The 27,880-nt window shown below is 40.7% G+C and overlaps 1 protein-coding gene across 1 annotated transcript in view; it reads right to left on the bottom strand.

The window, feature by feature from the left end:
- Positions 1–27,880, bottom strand: part of CA8 (carbonic anhydrase 8) — a gene marked incomplete at its 5' end in the record, with an annotated part of 84,276 nt that overhangs the window by 6,651 nt on the left and 49,745 nt on the right. Inside the window, 3 exons of the mRNA XM_080802726.1 lie at positions 12,884–13,053; positions 23,943–24,055; positions 26,281–26,329. Of these exons, the coding sequence (XP_080658852.1) occupies positions 12,919–13,053; positions 23,943–24,055; positions 26,281–26,329 (297 nt within the window). The 3' untranslated portion in view covers positions 12,884–12,918. The remainder of the gene's footprint in view (positions 1–12,883; positions 13,054–23,942; positions 24,056–26,280; positions 26,330–27,880) is intronic.

Here is a 27,880-nt window from a genome sequence, read left to right as displayed (position 1 = left end):
CCTTTGTCTCTCTGCTAATGTGCGCGCGCACACTCTCTCTCTCTCAAATAAATAAAATCCTAAAAGAAAAAAGAAAGAAAGAAAAAATAAACAAATAAATAAATAGGGATGTGTTGGACATGAGGATTCTTAGGGATGTGTTGGACATGAGGATTCTCTCTTTCAGAATGGTCTCTTTGTCATGTGTATGAGAAGAACACTCTCTTGGGGGAGTTTTCACAGGCTGCTTTAATTTGGAGTTAGCCATGTACCTGATTTACTTCCAACACTGGGCTATAAGCCCCTTTGGGGAAAGTCTATGTATGTCTGATTATGTTTTTATTTTCACACAGTCCCTAAAATACCACCATACACAAAACAGAAGACTAAAAATAAATGTCCTTCCATGACAAACAAGGACACACAGCCACCTTTTTTCCCCCAACATACCCACTAATAACAACATCAGGTCACGAGAAAGGAAATAAAGAGAGAAAGGAGGATAAGAAAGGAAGAAGTCAGGAGTTTCTAATGCATTTGAAGATTCAGAGAAAAGAGTGTGAGGAAAATGCTACTGTTTTTAGAAAGAGAAGTCAAAGCATATCAGAAATAAGGAAGGGATGCCGGATTATTTAACATTATTCTAAAAGTACTATATGCTACAATAAATATTAATATTAGAAAGGAGAAGACTGTCATTATTTACATATATGATCATGGTCTGTTTAGAAAATTCAAAATAATCAGCTACAATATTACTGGAAACTATGTGAAAGGTCAGTTAAGAAAGCCAAGGACAGGGACACCTGGATGGCTCAGTGGGTTAAGCCTCTGCCTTTGGCTCAGGTCATGATCTCAGGGTCCTGGGATCAAGACCCACATCGTGCTCTCTGCTCAGCGGGGAGCTTGCTCTCTCTCCCTGCCTCTCTGTCTAGTTGTGATCTCTCTTTCTGTGTCAAATAAGTAAACAAAATCTTTAATAAAAAAATAAATAAAATAAAAATAAAAATAAATTTTAAAAAAGAAAGCCAAGGACAAACCTAAGCAATTATTTGTTCAGTGAAGAAACATTAACCCATAGAAAGATATAATGAAAATGACACTAATCAAAACAGATGACAGCAGTAACAATACCCGTAAAAAAAGAAAAAGAAAACAATAATAGTAATAGCTCACATTTGTTGAACACTAACTTCTGCCAAGCGCTGTGCTGTGCATTTTACCTTATTTAATTTCATCATCTCTAGAAAGTATTACTCCTAGTATCTTTACCTTATAGATGAGGACACTGAGGCTGACAGAATATCCCTGATTTGCCCAAGTAGCGGAACAGGTGGCAGTGCCATGTTCCCCATCGAGCCACACCCAAGGCTGACTCTAGAGCCCAATGCACACCTTGTATTAGTCTAGTGATCAGAGAACCATCCAATGAATGAAGAATATAAGCACTTTTAACAAGCCCTGACCTATGCATTGTTCCTTAATAGAGAGATTCAATACCAATTCTCCTAAATCCCTCCATATATTCAATGCAATCCAAGTGAAACGTTCTAGCAAGATTTTTTGCTTTTTCTTTTCTCAAACTCTTTTTCACACCCCCCTCTTTCTTTCACTCTTCATTTCGAACTTTCTGATAAAATGATGCTACAGCTTATCTGGAAGAACTAAGTATGGGAAAACAGCCAGGAAAATTCTGCAGAAGGGGCTAGGGAAGGGACCTTGTCTTACCAAACACTAAACCATATACGCCACCAGGATTGTGAGCGACGGTCATGAATAGGGAGTTTGGTGGACTAGGAGAGGGACTTCGGGGGCAGAACCAAGCCGTCCCGGGATTTAACATAGTAATGTATTTTTATCCTTTTTAGTCAGACAGGCACAGATGAAAAATCTGAAAACAGTTAACGGTGGTGAAGGTGAGGGGAACTGTGCTTGGTGGAAGCATAAATGGATAGGACTCCCAGGCCGAGCAATCTACATACATATGCACTCTAATTGAAGCTTTCCGACCCAGTAATCTCATTACCAAGAATTTTTAAGGACACAGATGCGTAAATCAACCACAGTATCACTGAGGATGGCAAAATACTGTAAATAACCTGAATGTATAATAATAGAGGAACAGAGCAATAAAATTTTGGTACATACTTACAGGTAACTTATTTAAAAGGTAATCATTTAGAAGTGTGGCCTATTACCTACACAATGGCATAAAAAGATATATTGTCAAACAGACAGAAGAAACAGCCTGCGGCACCTGCCTGTCTCAACTGGTAGAGTGTACAACTCTTGATCTCGGGGGTATGAGTTCAAGCCCCACACTGGATATAGAGCCTACCTTTAAAAAAAAAAAAAAAAAATCCTCTGGGGTGCCTGGCTGGCTCAGTGAGTAGAACATGTTCCTCTTGATCTCAGGGTAAGTTCAAGCCCCAAGCTGGGTGTAGAGATAACTTAAAAATAAAAAAAAATAATAAAATCTTTAAAAAGAAAAGAAAAATAGCCTGAATATAATTCATGAGGAACACTGTATATCTACATATCCCATAGAAGATAAATGCATGAAGAAAGACCAAATGGACAAAAATAACAATAAAGTTAAATATTCACTGAATACTTACACCATGGACCAAAAACACCTTAAGCCCTTTACATTATCTCAGTGAATCTTCACAATAACACTCTGAGGTACTTATGGACTTCTTTTAACTGATGACAAAAATAACTTAAGAGACATCAGCAACTTTTTCAAGATCACACAACTAATTAGTGGTGGAGTCAAAATGGAACGCGAGACCTCCCCACTGTGCTATGAGGTCTCCGTGTTCACCCCAGTCCTGGTGATGGCTGTCACTGACAGGAGGGTTTGAGAAATCCATTGCTTCTTCTTTATTTTGTTCTATTCTGTTTGAATTTTTTGTCTTGAACAAGCATCATGTTTAGAGACATGGGAACAAAGAACAAAAAAAGAAATCAAAGGCAACTCTTGCCACAGCAATTTCAAGAGGCAGATGGGAGATGTACACATTTCAAGAAATCGAGGAGGAAAGAAGAAATGAGAAAGAGTGGAAAGTATACTGAGTGAAAAGAAAAAAATGGCAGAAACACTTTCTATAAAATATTCAATCAGTGGTACAAGCATATGTACATACATAAAGGGACCCCATGAAAACCTGCTTTTTTAAACTCCTTCTGCCTTTATTCTTGTGAAGACCTACACCCCCGCCTTCCACATGCCTCACAGAACAGATAGGTCTTTCCCCCTTGCAGAGGTCAAGGACTTAGTGGCTTCTCAGTAGATAACATCTTAGCAGTGACCAAGCACGGTCATCATGAACATTTTCCAAGACCACTGACTCACCAAAAGCCCTGGTTCCAAGGTGTACGTGATGTGCGGAGCACACCTAAACACTCATCTTTGTTCCTGGATGCCTGAGAAGACATGGGCACTGGACCACAATCCCCAGTAAAAACCCAAGACCCCAAGCAACAACAAGACTCACTCTCCTGGACTGGTGCCCTGTCCATATCTGCACTTACTCTGTCTTCAATAAAATTTGTTCTCACTTCCTCATGGCTGGAGGTTGCTTTCTATCCTGTACTAAGCCAAGGACTATGTTGGCTGGTCCTGCAGGACCCACTCTGGGTCCTCCGGGACCCAGCCAGCCTGCATCATTTGCATAACCCTTATTATCATAACCCTGTATTGCAGCAATATGTTACCGAAAATAGAAACATGTGTGTCCTTTTTTCCCAGAAGTCTCATTTCCGGGAAATTATCTAAAAGAGATAAGGAGCAAAGATATACAAGGACTTCGTAACTTTCTACCCTTTGTTATTTGAAATATGGTGTAGTGACAAGAGCTCCAGGTTTGCAGTTAAACCTATCTGGGTCTGAATCCTTGCTCTGTACTTTACTGGCTGTGACCATGACCCAAGTTACTCAACCTCCTTCAGCCTCGGTTTATCTCTAAAACATAAATCAAAACACAGGCCTCACAGGATTGTTGTAGGGATTAAATGAGATAAAATACAGCACCGTCTGAAATATAACAAACCACTCATTCTTTTTCTCCCCACCACTCGCTAATCTGTATGATTTAGAATGAATACATAAACTTTAATCGGAACTCTAAGATAAATCATACAGCTTGGTAATTTCTACATTATTCTGCATCAGAGTATCATAAAACATTAAACTTAGCTTTTAAGGTTGTTCAGTAGTAAACCTATGTTATGATACTTTGACACTTTCTCAATCTCAATTAGCAGCAAACCAATTAACAAAACTTTTATACACTACAGTGAGTCACATTTTTCTTCTTTCTTCCCTAATCCCTGGTGTGTTGTAAGGGTGATTGAGTATCTAATTACTTCTTAATTGAATGCACATAATATACATTTTTCACTAGTTCAAGCTTAATGCTTTTAGTCCAGAAATCAAAGTCAATGAAATTAAGTTGAATTGGGATTTGGGCAACTGTTATAATGAAAGAAGGTTTGTATTATGTCTAATTATAAGTAAATGTGGATTTTAGCATTAATTTCCTATGGAAATATTTCAGGTACAGGAATGTGCCATAACTGACTAATTTAGATGATTAATAACATTGTTATTCTTATTTACAATCTTTTATTCCTCATTACAGTGATTTTTATTGCTGGGACCCACTAAATATAATTATTCTTTAAAGAAAAGATACCATTAAAGAATCATTAGTTGTAGCAAAATCAGGACGATCATTCATACCAGTGACTAGATGAGTTTCTCTGCAGCATAAAGGTTATAGGAATTCTCACATGATGTCAACAGAAGAAAAAACATAAATTTGGAATATAATCAGTTAGATTCATAAAAAAATATTTATTTATGGAAAAACATAAAAACATCACTATCAAAATGGCATTCCAAATTCAGTTACTATTTTACAGAGATACTATTTCATGAGAGGTCTCCCCCCACCCTTTCTGCATTATACAGGAGTAACAAAAAAAGTCTGAAGTAGATATTCCCCAACAACAAAGGTTTGTTTGCTTGTGTATAGATATGGGGAGCAGCTTTCTGAAATAACTGAGCTGAAGCCCTCCTCTGGCAGATGACTAGATTAAGTAACTTCTTCAGGTCCAGTCAATGCCAAGTTTCCAAGATGTCCTAAAAAGATTTTCTGTAAACGAGCCCTAAAGACCTTGATGAGTTTCTAACCACTAAAAGTACAACAAGAATTCAGAAATTTTGAATGGGGTTAAAGTAGTGCTGTAATGGAAAATAGACCCATCCAAAACCAATGTGGTTCTCCCGATTTAACAATTTATTTGGAGAACGTGTTATCTATCTAGTGGCCAATTTCTTGATCAGAGAAATCTCCATGTTACCCAACAAATATATCAGATTCTGCCCCCAAGATACTGGGTATTGTCTAGATTATTTTAGCTTTGCATGTTATCAAAACAAGTTTTAACTGGAATGCTTGTTTAATTAAAACTGAAGTAGCCCCCCAAATAAAGCAAACCTACACACACACGCACCTCTAAGACCTATATAGTTTAACAACTTCTTATGGCATATTTTTAGTAAAAATATTTTAAATTACATTCTTACCCTTTTGAGGGTCCTATCGATATCTATCTTTCTCTCACATGGTTTCTTCTCTAACTCACCCTTTTCCCTTCTTCAGGAGATGACTTTCATCCCTAACAAAGAGGTCTGGGGTAGTTTCCTCTTCACCGTCACACCGTAATGCTTTCCTCACCCTCATGCCATTTCATTTCCATGCTGAGATTTCAGATTCCCTAGGTTTTGCTATATGTAAGCAATTTGCTATATATAATCATCAGGACCATAACTATTACATAACAATATGAAAATATTAAAAAGAGGACTTCCGTCATTTCATCATGCTTCCGTATTTCCTGGCTAACTGCTAACACCTAGCTACAGATCAGAAGCTCTAATGCAGATAGGTTTTCCAAAGCCCATTTCCAGAAGACTCTGTACCTTAAGAGTGAACATTTCAATCAGGTGCCAGTAATAGTACCCTTCATTACGGATGGCAACAACCACCACAGACACCAAACTCCCAAGGTCAGGTCCTGCCAGTTAGTCACAGCACCCCTTCCCACTGTGCTCAGAGGTGGATTCAGTCTTCTTCTCAACCACTCACAGCTGACATACAAGTCTGACTGCACCACGTCTTCCATGTCTTTTATTTGTAGCAATCCTTCTTTAATAATCCTATGGGAAGGGGTGCTCTTGCGACAGTCCAGCTAAGAAATGGGGCTAACTCCACGGGGTATGATGTTGGGCATGGGGACACAGACACAGATTTGGGAGCTGTCAGAAGGCAAATCTGCAGAACTGGACGATAAATTGGAAATGGGAAGTGAGGTGAGGGAGAGAGGAGTCAAATATAACTCGGGTTTCTAAAAAAACTGTAAGAGAGCCAGCTCATAAATTCACTCTCATACATACGGAGTTTAAGATGTCTTTGACACCTCCAAGAGAAGAGTCAGACAGACAGTTGGGCCTTCAGTACTAGAACTGCCTAGAGAGACCTAGTCTGAGACTATAAATGCATGGGTCATGTGCAGCTGGTGTGAACAGAAACTGTAGGTTTGGAGAAGTCGCCTACAAAGACAGCATGCCTCCTCACAGGCTGAGCTGTGAGGACTCCGACAGGAAGTGGCCTCCTGAAAAGTCTGGGTGCGGAGCTTTTATACCACCCCAGCTCCAGAATGACCGCTTTCCTAAGTCTCTGTAAACTCCATCAAGAGAAAGAGAAACTCGAGAGAATGGACAGCAAATAAACGAGGAAACCAAATTGAGTGCCTCCTTATGAATACGGTTTTCTTAATAATTAGTCTCAGAGTGGAAAAACGGAGCTAAAAATTGATCTGAGGAAATTAACCAAAAACAAGCATCCATGATGCATAAGAGAACATATTTAGAGAAGATCACCTGGTCTCAGTAATTTTCTTATGAAAAATATATGCTCTAGGTTTAAAATCTTGAAACCTACTATATTTAAGGGATCAGAATATATGAATGTTCAACATACAAGTTGGCCCATGACTGCAAAATGTTCTCTTTTCTCTTCCCAAACACAATTTTCTTTGAATTCATGAGTGGTGCCGGGGGTGGAGGGGGGAGGGCAAAATCATTTATCTACTACAAATCATTAAAATTTCTAAAACCTAAAAGGAAAAGGGATAAATATGGAAGTAGGGATTATTTTCCTTGTTGAGTAATCTTGAAAAAATACCTATACAGCTTTGATGCTTTTCATTCTTGGGTTAATAACAATTTTTATATCATATAATCAAAACATAATAGACAGGTTGAGCACCCTTGATATTTTGGCCTTTTCCTGAAATCATTTTGAAATCCTTTAGGAAATCCATTCCATTTTCAAGAAATTCTATATGATACAGTAAATAGAAAACAGCTATATCCATCGAGTTTTCATTTCTTACCTTAATGCTGTGCATCAAGTTAAATTATTAGAGTGAGGAAAAAGTCCAAGTTCTATTGACTGAAAATATGACTTTGAGCGTTCCATTTGTCCAGAAAGGATAAAAGCTTTTCCCTACTTGGTCATTCAGAATTGACACTCTCCCCTTCCCCATGTAGCCCCTCCTTTTCTAGAAAGTCTTATCCTTTTCTAAGGCTGTAATTTTTTATATTATAAAAGAGAACAGATAAGAAACTGATGCTTGCGATAGCATTATTAAAGCTAAAAAGACAACATTATTAATTGCAAAAGTATACAGAGGGAAGAGTTCAACACAGTCAAGGATGGCTTCAAAGACCCAGAAAGAAAAATGAGGGCAAGCTTGACAAAGGGATCATTCAGAGTCCTTTGGTTAATAACCCTCTTTTTTCTGCTTCCTTTATTTTTTCCCTTAATTTACTTGAAGGCATACTTAGACTTCTTCCCCCTTAAAGCGGGGGAAGAAAGGAAAGTATTTAAAGAGACTTGTGGCATTGGTTTTACGGATAATAAATAATTATAATTAAGTATAGTTACAATACACATGTGCAGCTTAAATATATCTGAGTTACAGGGGAAACAGACAAGTCTTTGAACAGTCACTAAAGCTTTAAATAATAGGCTAAAACTTCACGAAACAAACAGGCAAGTAATCATCTCATCAGAACTAAGTACCAATATTAAGATACCAAGAACAAGTAAACTAGACTAAACTTTGGTCTTGTTTTTTGTTTGTTATTATTAAGATTTGGTTCTCATACAGAAAATTCAATGGGTAAAGGATCATTTCATGGCCTCTGGCTCCCAGAAATCTGAACTAACACTGCCAAACTAAGAATTTCCAGCACCTGGATGAGTTATGTGCTAGTTCTTTAAACAAGTATAAAACCATGGTTCATACTTCTTAAATGGTAATATAAAAAGTCACAGATTATTCATGGAAATAATAAGTCTTGGTTATCAAAGCCCTCCAGATGTCTAGACATGTCATGCAAAAAAAAAAAAAGTCATTTTAAGTCCAAAAACTAAAGTTATTTTAGTAAGACATAGCTAAAATAAATCTGAATTATTTTAAACATTTTTTTAGAGAACCACCAGAAAACAAATTTTTTTTCCTTTTCAGTTCCAAGAGCTTAAATGAAACATTCATGCATTAAATTCAAAGTCTGACTGTCAAATCATTTCACTTTAATAAAAATTTGAATTACCTGCCTTAGGGCATTATTAAATATCAAATAAAAAGCACACATCCATAAGTCTGATTTCCCAATATAATTTTTATGTAGAACTATGACTAGATTTGTATTACACATTTCAAGATAAAAGGGTCAAAATGTATTCACAGAAGGATGAAGTCAGAACTGGAGTTGCCTTTGAAAGAATTCCTGCACCACTCCTAGGAATTTTGGGGAAAGTGACCCCTTTTAAGTAATCTCAGTCACCATGATAATGATACCAATCCATCCTCCTTTTAAAAGAAATAGATTGTAATTAATTTAAAGCCTTGAAAAATTATACATTATCTTCCTATCATATAAGGAATATGAAACATCTGAAATACACATAATGTCAGCAACATTTCAGTCTGTGTGCACGTGTGGGGGGAGATAAAAGAGTCACGGTTATTGAGATATTTAGAGAAAAGCACCTCTGGTCTAGGGTTAGATATGGATCAAAAATTCAAGGTTATAATCTGATTTCATAAAAAGTGTCATTTACAGTACTGATATTCAGAGAGTACACTAAACCTAGACCGGGGAAATTAATAAATTCACATGCACCAAACCTCACTTCCCCTCCTGCCAGCCCACCTGTCCCTCCTACTGGGGAAGCTGCTGGGAGCCCAACCACCCTCCTTCCCTCTGCTCCAGTCTCCCACCTTCCCCCTCCTCTCACCTCTCCTAGCTGCAGCCCCATTCTTCCTTAAATAATAAAGGCAAGTCACAACAATGCTAACCACCTCCGTCTCCCTTGCCATTCCAGTCCAGAAATTGTCCCTTTTCATAAGAAAGACAGTTTCCACATTTGCTCAGGATTTCGTTGCCTTTCTTTTTTACTAATCCCTACACCCAGGGTGAGGCTCAAACTCAAGATACCCCAGATCAAGAGGCTCATGCTCTTCCAACCGAGCCAGGGAGGCCCCCCAGACTTCATCCCCTTTCAAGGCTTCAGAGACCTTTCTGCTAGGATGAGCCCCCCTGAGAAATGGCATCTTCATTGCCTCCCAACTACTGGCTCATTACCCCACCATACAGACAAGTGCTAGTAGTTTTTTGTTTAAAAAGTGTCCCACCATCCTTTCACCCCCTCTGTTGCTGCAGCCTTCTGCTATCCTCCCACCCAGCTCACTAACAGTCGCCATGACACATTACCCACCCTCCCTTCCCACTCAACGCAGGTCTATGGCAACATGCATTCCCTCCTCGTCACACCACCCTCACCTCCAGCTTGGGGACGCTCCCAGACCCCTGCCGCATAGAGGGTAAGAAAAGGGGCTCTGCCAGCCAGGCTGCATGGGTCCAATTTCCAGCTCTGCTGCTCAAAGACTGCATGATTTTGGCCAGTGATCTAACTTCTCCATGCTTCTGTGAGCTCATCTATAAAGTCTCACATTAAATTTTGTGAACACTTAAATGAGACGGTCCTGTGCAGCATTAGAACATGAGATGTGTATATATAACCTCATGCCAATGCCTCAATGACTCCCACATTCAGTTCAGACCTCCTTTGTGATCTCCACTTTTGAAATTCCAGCGAGCTGCAGGAAGCGTCCACCACTGCCACTGACAGACATCTCTCATCCAAGGAGCTCCAACTCAACTCTTTAACTTTCCAAGACTCTCCTCCGGCTTTCTTGCTGTCATTCAATGATGTCATTCATCCATGCGCAGTTTCTGAAGCCTCCAAATCCCAGAAGTTATCTTTGATGTTTCCATCTCTCTCCATCATCACCCGATTTGTCAACTAGGTGTCACTTTCAGTGTCTACTAAACACACTTTAACTTCTCCCCATCTCCACTGCTCCTCGTCTAGCATCTGAGCTCTTTGTCTTTCCCCTCGGCTACCCAGCAGACTTCTAAAATATCTCCCTACAGGCGCCTGGGTGGCTTAGTGGGTTAAAGCCTCTGCCTTCAGCTCAGGTCATGATGCCAGGGTCCTGGGATCGAGCCCCACATCAGGCTCTCTGCTCTGCCTCTCTCTCTGCCTGCCTCTCTGCCTACTTGTGATCTCTGTCAAATAAATAAATAAAATCATAAAATAAAATTAAATATCTCCCTACTCCTGCCCCTGGCCTCCCATCATCCAATATGTTCATTCAGCAGCTTCTGTGATCTACTGGAAATGTACATGGGGTACGTTTTCTACTCAGGTCACTCCCCTGAATAGAAGTCTTCATAGGTTCTCAATGCATCAACAGTAAACAGGGCCTCCAAGATAAGAGCCCTGTCCCTTTGATTCCTACGCCCCAGACTCATAGGGCCTTCCTGTGTACCTCAATGCATCAAATTCTTTTTTTTTTTTTTAATGCATCAAATTTTTACCTCCTCCACAGGGAGTAGCTCCTCAGGGCCTTTGCAAAAGATACTCCCTCTACCTGAAATCTCCTCCTCTGTATTTTGTTGTTGTTGTTGTTGTTGCTCTCATTCATGGATTTATTACAAAGTGTAGTCATATGTTTTTTGAAATATTTATTTTTCCACCATCAGGCTCCCGACATGAGATTCTAAGTTTTCTGGGAGCAGAGACATCTGTTCTTCTGATCTCTGCATACCCAGAACGAATCATACAGTGACGATCTTTGATCAAATATAATTTGAATTCTTTAGTTCCCCCAACATAAGGCTTAGCTTAAAGCACTCTTGGGATGTTCTCGCATGTTACCACATAGGATTTACTGAAAGTCCCTTCTCAGTCCTAACAGAGCAACTTTGCCTGGCTCTCACCATCCCCAAAATAGGAAGAGGAAGAACCGTACCAGCTAAGTCAGAAACAGAGAGTCCGGGAATGACTGGCATGGGGCTGGCTGATAGATGCCGTGTGTAGCTCTAAAGAATTGCTAATTGGCCCACAGACATTCAAGACACAAAGTGTTATGTGTCCTCATGGATTCAAAGCAAAATGAACATGGTTCAACCCTTCAGTCTGACTGTAACCCAGAAAGTAAAAAAACATACAAATAGCTAAATGGAAGAAAGAATATGAATAAAGAAGTACAATTTAAGGGAGGAACAGAGAATTCATGCTGAGAACAGGATTTGGGTTGAGCCTGCAGGGTAGCTTAGATTTCTACAGGCAATAGGAGGGGTGGGAAGGACTGTAGGAGCAAAGCACATTCCCAAAAGAAAAAGAACAATCTGGTTGAACTACGGGGTATATATGGTATAGTAGTAACAGAGAGGCAAGAAAAATGGATTTGGGAACACATGGACAAAATGGTCACTTTTTAAAAGTCTAATGTCAGCTGTCTAGCTCAAGACCCTGTTGACCTTCTTGAAACCAGAGATTTCATCTATTCATCTGTGACTCCGTCTATACTGCTCCGCTCCCACAGCATGTGAGCTTACACTCATCAGGGTTCATTAAACCAAGTCCAAGCTCTGCCCTGTTCACCTACGTAACTTCCAGCAGATGCTCTCCTCTTGTGGGAAACAGTGGTTGGCCAGCCACATGCCCTGACCTATGTACACACTCTTGGGAAATTCACAAGGTAAAGAAATAATCCAGTATATAGTCGTCTACATATATTTGATCTTTCCCATGTTTGTGATGTTTTATTTTGTTAGTTCTTTGGGGATAAGGCATACATATATTGAATCCAATATATAAAAATGCATAGATTATATTTCAGTCCACAAAGAAGTGTACCATATTCATATACCTAAGAAGTGCTTCCTGATCTATCAAATAAAAGCACTTCCATAAGACGAGGGTTTTCATGCACACCAGATCTGCCCTCTCCTACCCCGACAGAGGATCCAATTTGCATTAGACAAGGGTCAGCTCTGAGGCTCACATACGCCCCCAGTGGCTCCCTGTATGTTCCTCAGTCATCAGGAGGTAACTGCTACCATTTCAAGGGTGAAGCATAGGGAGCCCTAAAAAGGAATTTACCTCTTTACCTTGAATAAAGACGGACTGCTTCTCTGCCTTGGGGCTCCTTACCTGATGAAGGCCAGGATTAAACCAAAGTGGGAATTAAAGGCTGCTCTGGTGGGAAAATGCAAGGACTGGAGGTTCTTTTTCAACACTGCATGAAATTTTTAAAGCCACCTGACTTGTGGTTAACAGGGATTGAGAATGCGTTATCACTTTCAGCAAAACGAAGTGCATGCGTACTGCTACATTATCAGGATCACCGTGAGGGTAACTCTGGTTTACGGAACTGGAAGCCCCATTTTGCTTACTTAATCTGCACATACCCTGGTGAAGACCATCTTGTTCCTCTTCTCTTTGGCTACTGAAATGCAGCTCTAATGACTCTGTCACTAAGTGGCTGAGTGGGTCTAAAATTGTCTCCCAAAATCCCATCACAGCCTTCCACAAGCTCTGCCCCCTTCACGTGTGTCCTCAGCCTTCGAAATTCTTCGATCTGAAAATAAAAACGGAATAAAACATATGGATTATTTCCTAGACGCGGACGAGACTGGAGTTTCCTCAGTGACTTAAATTACACATAAATTATAACAGTTTGTACAAAGAAAACAAAAATTATTCTTCAAGAAGAGTAAGACGGACTTAATTCTTCCAAACCTAAGACATTAGCCATCATTGCTGCACGAGAAACGGAGGCAACAGAAAGAGAGATAGTAAGGTCTCCAGACACCCCCAGTAGTCACAGAAACCTGCTAGATTTGTTCAGGTCAAAATGCAATACCCCTCTCTCAAAAAGCTCTCATGCCTGTCTGTAACACAGTAAAGGAGAGGCAAACAAAGGAGTAAGTGTTCCAAGCACAGCTTTAATTAATGAAATCTAGTATTACTGCATGCTAACACCAAATCGATGTCAGGTTTATCAGATGGACATGGCTTTTATCACACAACCCTCTCTGCTGCCCTTCTAGCTTTTTGGAGAGCCCTGGTCCAGTGACAACCTCCAACTTTCCAAAAAATGTAAGCCCAGCTTCCTCTCTTAGCCATATCAATTTTCACATTCATTTCCTTTCTCAGGTGGCCTCCTCAGATGCCATGGATTCTCATTACACGTTAAGAGATTCCCAGAGTCCCAAGGGTCAGTTTCTCCGATCTGACAGGTCTGCATCTCCTAAGAACCCATATCCTGCCAGGACCCTCTAAGCAGTTGCTGACCAACAAGCAAATGTGATGAAGACTCGCCACACTCCTTCCCATCAGTCGATTTATCTACAGGTATCATCATCTGCCATTCCACGTAAATGCCACAGAGTCACATGACACAGTTTTCATTCCTTTCACAAAAGAGGAAACTTCACAAAAGACTGAGAGTGTGTCCCCGTTAGCCGGGTCTGACAAGTCCACGTCCGCCCGCTCCTCCCCCAGCTCCAGTGCCGACTCTTCAGAAATTCCCATCAACCCGGTATCACCTCTGCCCTCCATGTATCGCAGGATATGGAACAAATGTGCTTTCAGTAGCATCAGTCCCCCCAAATTCACCAGGTGTCTATCACAGGGCTCTATCTACAGAAGTTCTTCCCACAACACAGCCACAGAATTCTGCCACTCGCGAACTAAAATGAAATGAAGTTGGTCCATCAATTCAGGGGTTCAAATGAAGGTCTAGAAACCCCCAGAGACTCTAGGGGCTCATGAAAACCCTCAATGATATGCAAAATTTTACACATGCATTTCCTAAGAGAAGGTTCCCGGGCCCCAAAAGAATGGACTCTCCCAGTATTCTAATATTCCAACTATTTATATATATGTTGGGAAACAGAGCTGAGGGAGAAGGAAGTCACTTGTTACATTGGAACGCAAGTTAGAAGTCTAACCTCTAAGATCTTACTTTCTTGTGTCTCCAAATGGTTTCCCTACCTGTTGATTTCCCCACATGGGGTAAGACTGACCCACCTGGTACTGCCCTGTTTGTTTTCTTTTTTATCATACCTACACACTGTCCTTCTACAGAAGTGCCAGTGACATAAGCAATTAGCGGTTTAATCTACACTGTGGCTTTTCCCCAGACCTTCTTGGAATCTTAGGTTGGGAATACGGGCATCACCTATTGTTTGCTGCACTTGGAAAACTTCCAGAGCCAAGGCTGCATTGAGAATTCCCTGTCATTATTTGTGGCATGTATTTTTACTAGGTTTTCTCTAAGCGTGGAGTTGAAAGGAACGTAGACAGGCTTTTTCAACAGGAGATTATGGAGGTGAAGGCTGTTGGGCTCAGCATCAAAAGCCCAGTTCAGGAGTCCCTGGGTGGCTCAGTCATAAGCGTCTGCCTTCAGCTCAGGTGATGATCTCGGGGTCCTGGGACTGAGTCCCACACCGGGCTCCCTGCTCAGCTGAGAGCCTGCTTCTCCCTTGCCCACTCTCCCTGCTTGTGCTCTCTCTCTGATAAATAAATAAAAATCTTTTTTAAAAAATAAAATAAAAAATTTTAAAATTTTAAAACAGCCCAGTTCACCCCCTGGCTCTGACACCCAAGAACCAAAACGGCCAGACTACATCACCTCCTTAAGCTTCCGTTTTCACGTGGATGTAAGGGACGACAATAACAGCATTTGCAAGGACAGTGTAAGAGGGGTATAATTCATGAGAATCACTCAGCATACTCCCACAGCACACACAACTGTTCAGTAGATACTGGCACTTCTTTTGAAGTCAAACCTTTAGCATCTTAAGATAAATATTTAGCTACAATTTTCTGTGCAAAAATAGACTGGAAATAATAAACCAATAGACTGCGAAAACAGAAAGTCCTGCCTTCTCACAGCCCCTTCACGTGTAATCACACACAATGGCGGCAACTAGAATCCACACACCAGGCACGGGGTCACTGGTGAGGAACGAGGACTAGAAAGTGCACTGCCTAAGCATATTTTAAGAAAGACTCCATTTCTGATTGACTTTGAAGCTTATTTTAAAGCTAGGTTAATTTTATATTTACATATTCTGAACCAATGATAAATCTTTAAAGCCCCAGACCTCAGCCTGAAGCAAATGCTGTGAAAACAGCTTCTTCTAGAACAGACGATCGGAATCCACAGCCAGCCAGTCTCAAATCACTGCATTCTTGGAGAGAACTATTTCACAAGAAATGTTTTTCTCTGATCATAGCAATACTTTGAAGACTTCAAACATCAACAGAGATCGAGGGGAAAACATGTCTTTCTGAAATGCCAATTTTTTCTGAAGTAACCACCCCTCAAAACCTTTAGTCACTTCAAATGGTTTCAAGCGCGTACTGCGTTATCTCCCACTGAAAAGGGAGACAGAGTGAGAAAGGAGCGGAATAATATTTCAGGATAAAAGTCTGTGATGAAATTCAAATGTCAGGGCAGTACAGAGACTATCACTATCACACATATCAGTAGGGATGACTTCGTCAATTTTTAATGCTACTCTACTTAAACATGGCTATCAGTTTTTAACCAATTTAAAAGAGAGGGAGAGAGGACAGAGACCCAAGCTTCAGGGAGAAATGCTTGTCTTCTGAAGGTAACAGAGTTGAATAGCTATTCTCTGAATCGGCCGTGCACTCTACTTGGTCTAAAGCATTGACTCCAACCTTCACTGACTCATGAACCAGATTATTCACTCAAAGTTCAGCTTTAAAACCTCTTTCTTTAAGAGTACATTCAAAGTGCTAATTTACAGGGCTTGTGGTTTGGCATTAATTATTTTTAAAAATTCCCAAGATCCTGTGAATATCCTCTAACAGACGTCTTTTTACTTGTAACTCTGTTACCATGTTTAAAGAGAAAAGAACACATAAAAGTCAACATTCTCATCTGGTTTTCTTTTCTGGTCAAGCAATGTCACTGCATGAATTAGGGTAATATAATTCCTTATGGCAGCAATCAAGTTAAGAGTCAAAAGCCAGCTCTACTTAAATAGTCCATAAATACATATATAAACTGAGATTATGTCATTGATAGGACTCTCCACCTTTCACGTACTCAGTCTTATTGTTTTTGTTTATTTCATTTTCTTCAATCCACTATCTACTTTTTTCTAAAATCATTGCTTTTTTTTTTAAAGACTTCTCATCCATAAATCAACTCATCTGTCACAGACTCTACTTAGTCTCATCTTTCTCATTTTTCTGAGGAAGAGCTCAGAGAAGAACGCAGTAAAACTGATGCCAACTTTCCCTTATTCCAATACCCAGTCCTGGTCTCTGCCACAGTCTTCCCGTCTTCATCTGAGGACAGTTGCTAATGAGCTACACATATGCAAACCTAGTCAAGAATTATAGTCTAGAGTTCATGACCACAGAGGAAGCGCTCTCTATCACGGAAGACACTGAGGAAATACATCCAAAATTCCCCACGAGTGCCTAAAAAACACCCATTTTAAGAAAGGGAAGAGGGAGCATCCCAAGAGAGAGAACCTAGAGCTGTATTATCACAGTGTGGCCACTGAGCATCTGAAATGCAGCTGGTCTGCCCTGAGGCATGCTGGAAATGCAGGACACACACTGGAAGTCAGACTTATCGTGAAGTAATCATGTAAAAAAATCCCATCCATGTTTTTTTTCTATTCGTTACATGTTAAAATGGTATTTGGGGTACAATGAGTTAAAATATACTATTTAAATTCATTTCAACTATTTATATTTAGATTGTTTTACTGTGACCCCTAGAAATTTTAGTCTTATATATGTGGCTCCTCACATGGTGTTTCCACAGGATAGTCAACACTTCTCTTAAGAAACTCCACATTCTGATGTTAGAATGTGGTTCTAAATTACACATGGAGGTAAATGCCAGTAGACAAGAAACAGGTGTCCTCAAAGTGTGCTTCCTGGGATAAGTTCCTGCCCCGGTCCTACTGGATCGGCAACTCCGGGGTGGGGCCCAGCAATCTGTGTTCGAACAAGCCCACCCAAGTTTGGGAATTGTAAATAACAGAAGACAATTCACAACAAATGTCCCCAGTTGCTTGAAATTGTTTTTCAAACATGACCATGCGGTGGTCCCACAGCAATTGGGGTCTTTAGGGTTAACAGCCCCTCGGAACCCATGTGGGGAGCACAGAGACAAGAAAGACCCTGCTGCTGAGTCCTGGCAGTAAACAGATCTCATTGGTCTCCCAGGACCAGGTGGGCTCTCAGATCCCTCTGGCCAAGCACATACCATATTCTGACTAGGGCTTTCGGGGCAAGGAAGAGTCCTGCTTCTTGATCTCTAGGAAATATGTAACAGGGAAGGATGGAGAAGGGGCAAAACCGAGAAGAAAAGAAAATTAAAAGTGGTTTTCTAAGTTCTAACAGACATATATTCACACAGTGAGAAACAGTAAACACATTCATGTCCCTTTGCTTCACTAGTGTTACTGAAGTTGAAAGAGAAAAAGAAACAAAGACAGGCATATCTAACTGAAGAAAGCAGATAAACTAAGAAGTAGGAATAGATGAGTAAGGGGGAAACAGAGAAAGTCAGAAAGGGAGAGTAAAACTTAATCATTTCTCTGTGCATGTGTGCATACTTGCACACATGCTCTTATAGTATCAATTCTGACTACTGTTCACATTTTAATGTCTCTGGAAATCAGGATGGGTCTTACAATTTGTTGATAGATTTGATGAAATTTGGCATGTTTTATTCTGTTCTTGGAATCTCATCTCCAAACATAACCATTCAGCTGAAAAAATTTTTTTCTTCAGCTTCCTAATGCTTAGACCACTGTTTATTGCAAAGTAATTGAACATTCTAGATCATAACAAAATCAAAGAAAATTACATACCATCCAATTGCATGTCTTTTCCCCTCACATATGGTAAGCTAACCAAGAATAAGATGAAAAAATTCAACTGAGCAGAGGCTTCCAGTTGCTTACTCTAGAATTCTGAGTATCCCCAAGCATGTGAGTGTTCCATGACGGGCTTAACAGTCAACACTACATGTCAACAGAGGACGACTCCTCCTTAATTGAACTGCCAGGCATTTCATTAGAAACTATGATGATTTGGGAGCACCTGGGTAGCTCAGTGGTTAAAGCCTCTGCCTTCGGCTCGGGTCATGATCTCAGGGTCCTGGAATCAAGCCCCGAGTAGGGCTCTCTGCTCAGCGGGGAGCCTGCTTCCTCCTCTCTCTCTTCTCTCTCTGCCTGCCTCTCTGCCTACTTGTGATCTCTGTCTGTCAAATAAATTAATTTTTTTAAAACTCTTAAAAACTACGATGATTTGGAGTCTTTTCTTTAATGTAGCTAGTGCAGACATTCTTATCCTATGGCAGATGGTACATTACAAGATACCAATCGTTTCCGTAATAATACCCAACAGCCAAATTTACATACATTAACCCTGGGATCTGAAAGGAAACATTTTTTCTTCAATATGAAGTTTTATATTTCCCAACAGACTCAGCTATGCAAAGACCCTACCTATTATTTGCCAGTTCCTTTCAGTGTTTTATATACAAATAATATTTTATAATCCCTCCCTCTGTCTCTGTTCCTCTTTAAAGTTAATAATACAAGACATCTCAATTTTTCTTGATCTAAATTTTAGAATCCCATCTCTCTCTTTGGCCCCTCTCATTTTTACTGCCCTCTCTGGACCTTTTCTATTTCTGCCCTGCTTTCTCTGAAGTTATATGAGCAGCAAAAATGAAACATTTGGGTCAAGAGCAAACTAATTTATATTCTCCTAAAATTGTAATTTTTTTTCCAAAATCGCTCTAAGTTGCATTTTTAATGTGTGTGTGTGTGTGTGTGTGTGTGTGTACATTTTAACACCGCTGCCTTCTGAACAGATGCTATAATGGACCCTTGTGCTAATAGTACCTATATCTTTTTTCTTAAAAAGCTGCTGCTAATTGGAAAGTCATCTATTTTCAAGAGCAGTTGATGTTATTCCTTCCAATACACATCCCTTTGGCTTTGGCTCCCAATTAGGAGGATACGGCTTTTCCCAACAATCGAGGAACATGACTTGGGGTGTTAGGGTTAGTAGAGTCTCTCACTGGCCTTACCCAAAGGGACAATAGAAAGCAAGGTTCCCTTTGAAGCTAGCCGGACACAAAGGCATACACAGTGATTTGTCTCTGAATTTTGGCATAGCATGCTAGTCAACAGGGGAGTAAAACATTATGGCTCACATTTACAGAACATCAGTTAACATTCAGAGTAAAGCTCAACAGTAACATTCCCAAGAATTAACAGGCTAGCAAGGGAATCCTTAATGGAATTCCAAGAGGAATTGAGAATGTTCTCTTTTGTGGCTCAACAAGGTTAATCCCAGCTAACTTCCAATAAACAGAAATTTATTGTGGTGATAAAATTTTATTTTTCACTAAAAGGTTTGATCTATTTTTAGAAAAACACCCCCTAAACAAAGCAATGCTGAACAAATGGGACTGTAGACTCGGGTTCTTCTAGTTCCTCACCATGCCTGAGACCTCTCCTTGTGGCTCAATCCAATTAATACTTTTCTACCCATCATTTAATGTGTGTGCAGAATCTGATACTTTTCATCTTTCCACTCCCTTCTTAAAACTCACACCTTCCGTGGCTTCCCATCAACCTCCTGACTCTTCCCACCCCTTGAGTCAGGTGGTGGGGACAACTCTCCCATTGCATGCCCTTATTAGCTGCCACTCCCCACGCTCCGCATGATTTCTTTTCTCTCCCTAAAGGATCTCCTTCCTCTTCTCCACGTATGGCTTCAACCATCACCTATGTATTATACCCCTTTCTTGGGACGTCTCGAAGGCATCCTCAAACTCTCAGCAGTCACAACCATAAACTCCTAACACTCTCCATAAAGCCTACTCTTCATTTTTATTCCCTGTCATGGTGAAGAGCGACAATACACACTCACCAGTCACTCAAGCCAAAATCCAGGGAGTAATACGCAGGTTTGCCATCCCTGAAAACTTCCTATGTCTTCAGTCACCAATTCTACTGATTCTACTGCCTTTTTGTTTCTAAAGCCATTCCTCTCCTTTCATCCCACTGTCACAATCTTTTTTATTTTTTTTAAGATTTTATTTATTTATTTGACAGAGATCACAAGGAGGCAGAGAGGCAGCAGAGAGAGAGAGATGGGGAAGCAGTCTCCCTGCTGAGCAGAGAGCCCAATGTGGGGCTCAATCCCAGGACCCTGGGATCATGACCTGAGCTGAAGGCAGAGGCTTAACCCACTGAGCCACCAAGGTACCCCAGAAATTACTGTTCTTTGAATGTGAGCATATCTGCCTTTCCCCCTAGATGGTGAACCCCTCGAGGTCAGAACTCTGTCTTACTGTTCCTCCATTTTCTGTGCCTACTATGGTGCCTGGAATATAGAAAATGCCAAATTACCAAACTAATCAATGAATGCATGAATTAGTGAATAAATTATTCACCTTTTCTCAAAGAAGAAATTCTACATGCTAACATCTGCCTATGAAAAGGGTAAAGGAAGACAGGGCTATGGCAAAAACATTTTATCAGTAACTCCTTGAGTTAATAGTGTCAGGGACACATAAAGGCCAGTGAATGAATCCCCAGCAAAACATACTGCGTATCCAGCCTCAGTGTTTTGAAACTTAGTCATCTAAGAACCTGTACTCCTTGCTGCAACAATGAGGAAGTGTGTATCATTGTCCTAAAAGCAAAACGTAGGAAACGTAAATGCAGGGGGGTGTTTGATCTTTGATATACATCATTCCCAGAACAATCACAACTCTCCCAGCCCAGCTTAGGACGGCTGAAATGCAGTCTCACTCTGCCCTGGTTGGGGGGGCCAACAAGCAGCATGGCCTTCACCCGTCCACTGGCTCATCCCAAACCCTCTTCCCTGCTTTGGAAATGTGATGTCAGCGAAAGAAGTGACTTGGACCAACTGGATAGCACACAGAGAGTACTAAGTCCCATGGGACCCTATCAGCCTTGAAGAGTTCTCTTATAAATGTTTTCTCAGGAGGGGCACCTGGGTGGCTCAGTGGGTTAAAGCCTCTGCCTTTGGCTCAGGTCATGATCTCAGGGTCCTGGGATCGAGCCCTGCATTGGGCTCTCTGCTCAGCGGGGAGCCTGCTTCCTCCCTTCTCTCTGCCTGCTTCTCTGCCTACTTGTGATCTCTATCAAATAAATAAATAAAATCTTTAAAAAAAAAAAGTTTTCTCAGGAATACCTCCCAAGAGACTATTTCTCCCATCTTCTTCACTCTTCTTTTCCCAGACTCTTTTCTTGGGTATCTCATTCGTTCCTTGGCTCCTTGTCTTATGCCAAAGATCCCTAAATCTGTATGGCCACTTCAGCCTCAGAAGATCTTGTTCTGTGTTTCAGTCGGAAGAAATCAAACTCCTCCAACTGAAAACACAAAACATAGGCCAAAAAGGTAGGAACCTTCTCTAGTACCGTGATATTTTCCTGTTAAGGTCTGATATAGAAAGAGGATCTCAAAAGAGTTGTGACGTCATAAAGGGCAGGAGTTGAAAGGGGACAGTGGTTAAGCACCCATCACTGATCATCACCTGGAACTGAGCTGGATCCCAAAACCACCCAGTGGCATCTGGGCCCACTTCTGTAAAGTATGGTTATCTGCCGCACCCACCCTACTTAAATTCTCCCAGGCATCTGTCACTATTAATGTCCCTCCTCCACGTGTTGGCCATTCTCTCTCCCGTCCTGCATCCCAGGACGTCACTCCCTCTCCAGTGTCCTTAAGTCCTTCTTAGCCTCCCGCATGATGCCATCTCCAGCCGCACTGAGGTTTGGCAGTCAGCCGTCCCTCTTGCCTCCTCCTCAACTGGAGCTCAACCCATCGTCAAATCCATTTCTTCTTCCTCTGGGACATGAATTCTGAATGCACTTCCCAGCTCAGCAGGGAGTCTGCTAAGACTCTCTCTCCCTCCTCCCCTCCCAAGTTCATGTGTGCACACTCCTGTGCTGGCTCGCTCTCTAAAATAAATAAATAAATCTCTTCTGTGATAGGTCACTGAAATGTTGAGGTTGGTTTGTTACAGCAGCTACCATCTTTGTGGTTAAAATCCAAACCCATAATTATTAGTCCAAAGGTTTATCCCTAACATTAGAGTTAAATTTCTAATTTCTTTCCTCTCCTTTAACAGACTTACTCGTAATATTTTTGGGGAATTATTCCCTGTCCCTCCTAGGCCAGGCTGAATTTCTTTCCTATGTGTGTCGGGAGCACCTTACTTCTCGCAGCCAACATAACCCATCTGTAGGATTCTTTGCCTCCTCCACTCTTGTAAACATCTTGAGGGTAAAAACTGTTTTAATCTCCATATTCTTTGTGTGTCTGCTTGGCACTCAGGAATAACTCCTTTGAAGAACATAGGGATAAATGAATAAATAAGGGATCTGTCATATTAAAAATATGAAAGCCTAAAGGTGGTGTGATCGAAGTCTGTAAAAGGCTAATTTGGCCTTTTTGGCCAAACCAAACTTCCCAGTAATTTGGGAAGTTTTAAAATCAATCCTTAGAAAAACAAAAAGAAGAAACTGTTAAAGGTTGAAAGGATTTTGAAGATTTAAGCACAAGCAAAGGACGGCTTTACTGAGTAGTTAATAAACTTGAAGTTCTTAGAAAGTGATAGGAGATGTAATAAAAATTTGTTTAAAAAAAAAAAAAGGTCTCTAAAGGAAACTTCATTTGTTTGGAGTACAGTCTAAGCTTTCTGAGGTTGATCATGAAGGAAAAAATACGCCTTTTAGAACACATCCCTTAGATCCCTGGAGAACAGGAGACATTTAAAGCACCTCTTTTGTAATAATATCAAAATCATTATTTAAACATATTGTAATGATGTTACCTCATGTTCCACCAGCTAACATCCCATGACAGTTCAACTCAGTGCCCCTACCCACTGTGCATCAGCATTTAGAGCACCAAGGCCAAGTCCAAGGTGAGAAGTACGTGACCAGAAGTGGAGCTGGAGAACAATCCAGCTCTTTCCAGAGCATTCTTTTTACCTCCTTCACCTTCTGCTTACAGAACTCTTCCTGTGCAAGCCAAGAAAGAAGTATCACAAAGCCCCATGACTCACAGAAATAACCAACATTTTCACTTCCAAGACCTTTCTCCTCTCCACTCCAGGGGAATCCCACACAAAGAAATAACTAGACTAATCAAAAGTCTGACTATTTCAGTGACTTCTATTTACTCTATAAAAACTAACTTTTAAAATACAGATCATAAACGATAGCTGGGTTTTATTCATCCCTGACCTTTCGATTGCTTTCACTGGTTCAAGACATCTAACTTTCATCTGCAGAGATGTGACTGATCTAAAGGAAGCTAAGACATAAAACAGACATTTCCCTTTTACAGAAACAATATTTAACCTTTAACTCAGAACTTCTTCTGAACGATTTAAAGTGCTGTACTCACCTGCAGCTGGGATATCGTTAAAGGATATCGGAATAATATCCAGGTAACACCTTCACTGCAAGGCGGAATGGTAAGAGAGCCTTCATATACCCAGTAATCCCGAAGCAAAGGATCTGTGCAACCGGGTGGACATGGCACGAAAAAGTTAGTTAATTAATAATACTTTGGAGGAGGCCAACAATAACTTTCCAGAATTACAAATCGTCTAAACAACACTTTTCAGAATGAGGTCATTTTAAACTACAGCCTCACACTTGTATTCTTAAACTGATCATCACGGAGAAAATAACCAATGGGAAAATACGACGAGCCCTCGTTCTAGCACTGATACGGATTTCGAGCCATGTGTTACTCTGTGAGCCCAAGATGGCTCTACAAAGTTGACAGACCCATACATATGTGTACGTATAGGTCCAGTTCAGTCACTTTCTTTATTTTTTTAAAAGATTTTATTTATTTATTTGGCAGACAGAGATCACAAGTAGGCAGAGAGAGAGAGAGGAGGAAGCAGGCTCCCTTGCCAAGCAGAGAGCCCGATGCAGAACTCAATCCCAGGGCCCCGAGATCATGACCTGAGCCGAAGGCAGAGGCTTAACCCACTGAGCCACCCAGGCGCCCCTCTTTATTTTTAAGATTGCATTTATTCATTTGTCGGAGAGAGAGGGAGAGATCAAGAGAGTGAGCACAATCAGGGAGAAAAGCAGGCAGAGCAGAAGCAGGCACCCTGCTGGGCAAGGAGCCCAATATGGGACTCGATCCCAGGACCCTGGGATCATGCCGAGCCAAAGGCAGAGGCTTAACCCACTGAGCTACCCAGGCATTCCAAGTTTAGTCACTTTAGAAAACATGTATCTGTGTTGTTTTTTACTATACTGAAGAATTTCCCTGACTTATTCATACCTAATCCACACTTACTACCTGTGAGGCACTCTTCTAAGCATTTCCCATGAATTCATTTGACCCTCACAGCAAACCAATGAGACAGGTATTATTGTTAGCCCTGATTTCCAGACGGGGAAACTGAAGCACAGAGGGTGACATAATTTGCCCAAGGTCACTCAGCTAATAACTGGCAGAGCCAGGTTCAACACCAAGCCGTCTGACTTCAAAGACTACACTTTTAAACATTCTGTTCTATGATAATTGTCTTTCTCTGACTGACTTATTTTGCTTAACATAATATATATGATCTCTCTCATAGGAGGATTTTTAAAGCAGTGCAGGGGTTCGTGGTGGGAAGGGAGGGAAAAATGAAACAAGATGGGACCCGGGAGGGAGACAAACCATAAGAGACTCTTAATCTCAGGGAACAAACTGAGGGTTGATGGGGAGTGGGGGTAGGGATGCGGTGGCTGGGTGATGGACACTGGGGAGGGTATGTGCTATGGTGAGTGCTGTGAATTGTTTAAGACTGATGATTCGCAGACCTCTACCCCTGAAGCAAATAATGCATTATATGTTAATTAAAAAAACAGTAAAGGAGAAGTTTTTACATTTTTACATGCAATGATTTTAAAAGAATCTAAAGGCATTCTGTGATAATAAAGCAATTTTTACTGTTAAAAAAATAAAAATAAAAATAAAATAAACATTCTGTTCCAGCTCTCTCTATACATCTCCCTCAACAGCAAAATACCGAGGTCCTATTATGACAGAACAAAAGAAATCTTTTAGTTCTGCATTAGAGGGATTCATGATCAAATATGATGGATAGATGTTCAACACATGGCAAAAACTGGTTTGTTGTAAAGCAACTAAAGGTAGGCCACAGATGACACAATCTATCAGCCTACGTGGTTTTGTTTAAAACACTGAGAAACAGCACGTAATTTAGGCAGAGAGCTATGAAGACCAAAATTTTGTACAAAACCACTTTTAACTACAAACTATGCTTTGAGTATTTTATACCCAATTCTTACATGTTTAGGTATACCTAAGTAATTAAGAGTAACATCTGTATGATAGTAGCACTGCAAAGACTTTACCTTAAATAATTAGATATAAACTTTCACTCTAGAGATTAGTAAGAACCTCACTGACCAATCCTAGAAGTATATTAATGTTATGTTATTACGCTCATGCTTTACACAGAGGTAGCAATTCTTGAAAATGAAAATCCAAAGAAACTTCAGAGAATAATGGGAAAAGTAACAAAATGTTTGTTTCAAAAGGTTACTCATGTTTAGAGCAATCTGAAAGTACTACCTAGGACAGAGAATGTAAACTGTAAAGAAACTTTATTAACTAATAATATATAGTCATATGTATTTGGAAGGAAACAACGCTATCATATTCACACAGTTAAAATTCTTCTTACACGACCAAGATTAACACCTACCTGGTAATAAAGTGTTAGGATTAAAGCAGGGTATCGTTTTGGACTTCCCCTGAAAAAGAAAAAAATTCACCATATGTTATCATAAGATTCCTCAATTTTAGAATAAAAAAATTACTAGCGCTAAGGACCCAGGTTGACATCTTTTCTGAATGGCATCCCGGACTCCAGATGTCTGTAGGTGTCCCACTCTGTCTTCTCGGGGAGCCGCAGCAGACTGATTCCAACAAGACACTCCTGCTCTAACTCCATGGCTATGTCGCTGCGACCACATTTCAATTCTCCCTATAATTTCAGAGTGAAATTTACAACTGTCTGTCTACTATGTTGTCTGTCCCGGTTTTCCTGCTCCTAAGCACATCCACACCCAAGACCTGGGTTTTTATGTAAAATGCCTGAACCCTGGTTCAGAGAATTCCTTAGAAATGACTTTCCTCCTGCTATTCTGACCTCAGCTCTTAACCTTCTTGGCATTACAACCTGCCTCCTAAATTCTCATTCTGTTTCCTTTGCATTTGGTAACTTGTCTCTATGATCTATTCGAGATCCTCTCTTCCTCCAGAGAGGGAGAACCAACACCTGAATGAAAATATTCAATTCTACTAACGCCTGGGCAGAACAGTCGGTTAAGTGTCTGACTCTTGGTTTCAGTTCAGGTCGTGATCTCAGGGTCCTGAGCTCGAGCCCCGAGACAGGCCCTGCACTCAGCATGGAGTCTGCTTGAGATTCTCTCTCCCTCTGCCTGCCCCTCCAGCTTATGCGCTCTCTCTCTCAAATAAATGACTAAATCTTAAAAAAAATATATTCAATTCTAATCAACTTTTATCAAAGTTGTATTTAAATTTCAATAAATTAAATAATTTCAATAAAATATCTGTGCCATTGTTCAATTGTCACATTTGCAATCACTATTTTAAACAGTGTCCCTTAAATTGCTCATGCCCTAGAGGCAAAGACACCTGTCATGGTAGCTGGAGGTCTCTTGTAAGATTACTCTGTCAAAGCAGACATAACAGGTTAATACGTAACCTCTTAGTCTCTACCTTCCTTCTAGGAATGGTTTGACACATTGTAAGAATCCAGCTTACTTGCTTCCCACCAGCCCCTGTATTCCATAAAGACAGAGGTCAAATGAGCTGAAGCAATGAAAAAAAATTTCTCAACCCATTTCTATTAGACAAATGCCAGTCAAAATGTGTCCTTCCCCCTTCTTACCAGCTTTTTGACTAGTCTGTGCTTCCCCTTGGTAGCTGGATTCATTCTAAGCCTGCTCGGGAAATCTCTGGTAGACGTTTTTCCCTGGTCCAAGATGCCCTGGGCTGGCACCAGCCTCAAGCTAATCAGACTTCACTTCCAGATTGATTTTTGGATCGGCCGTGGGTCTTGGTCTTCGAATCTCTGCACTGTCTCTGCAGTAGCTATCCAGGATTAAACCACTGCCCTCCGAGCCCACTCAGATTCCATCGATTGAACGTGCACGTGAAAAGCACTGGTTATAACAGAGCTTGGCTTCCCAGCAAAGCTGGGCTGAATCACTACAGAATCGTATCAAACTAAATCACCTTCTCTGCGATACCTGATCTTACAGCTTATGCATACTTGC

Source organism: Martes martes (assembly GCF_963455335.1).
Source record: "Martes martes genome assembly, chromosome: 4".
Taxonomy (NCBI): Eukaryota; Metazoa; Chordata; class Mammalia; order Carnivora; family Mustelidae; genus Martes; species Martes martes.
This window is presented reverse-complemented; position numbering and strand designations above follow the sequence as displayed.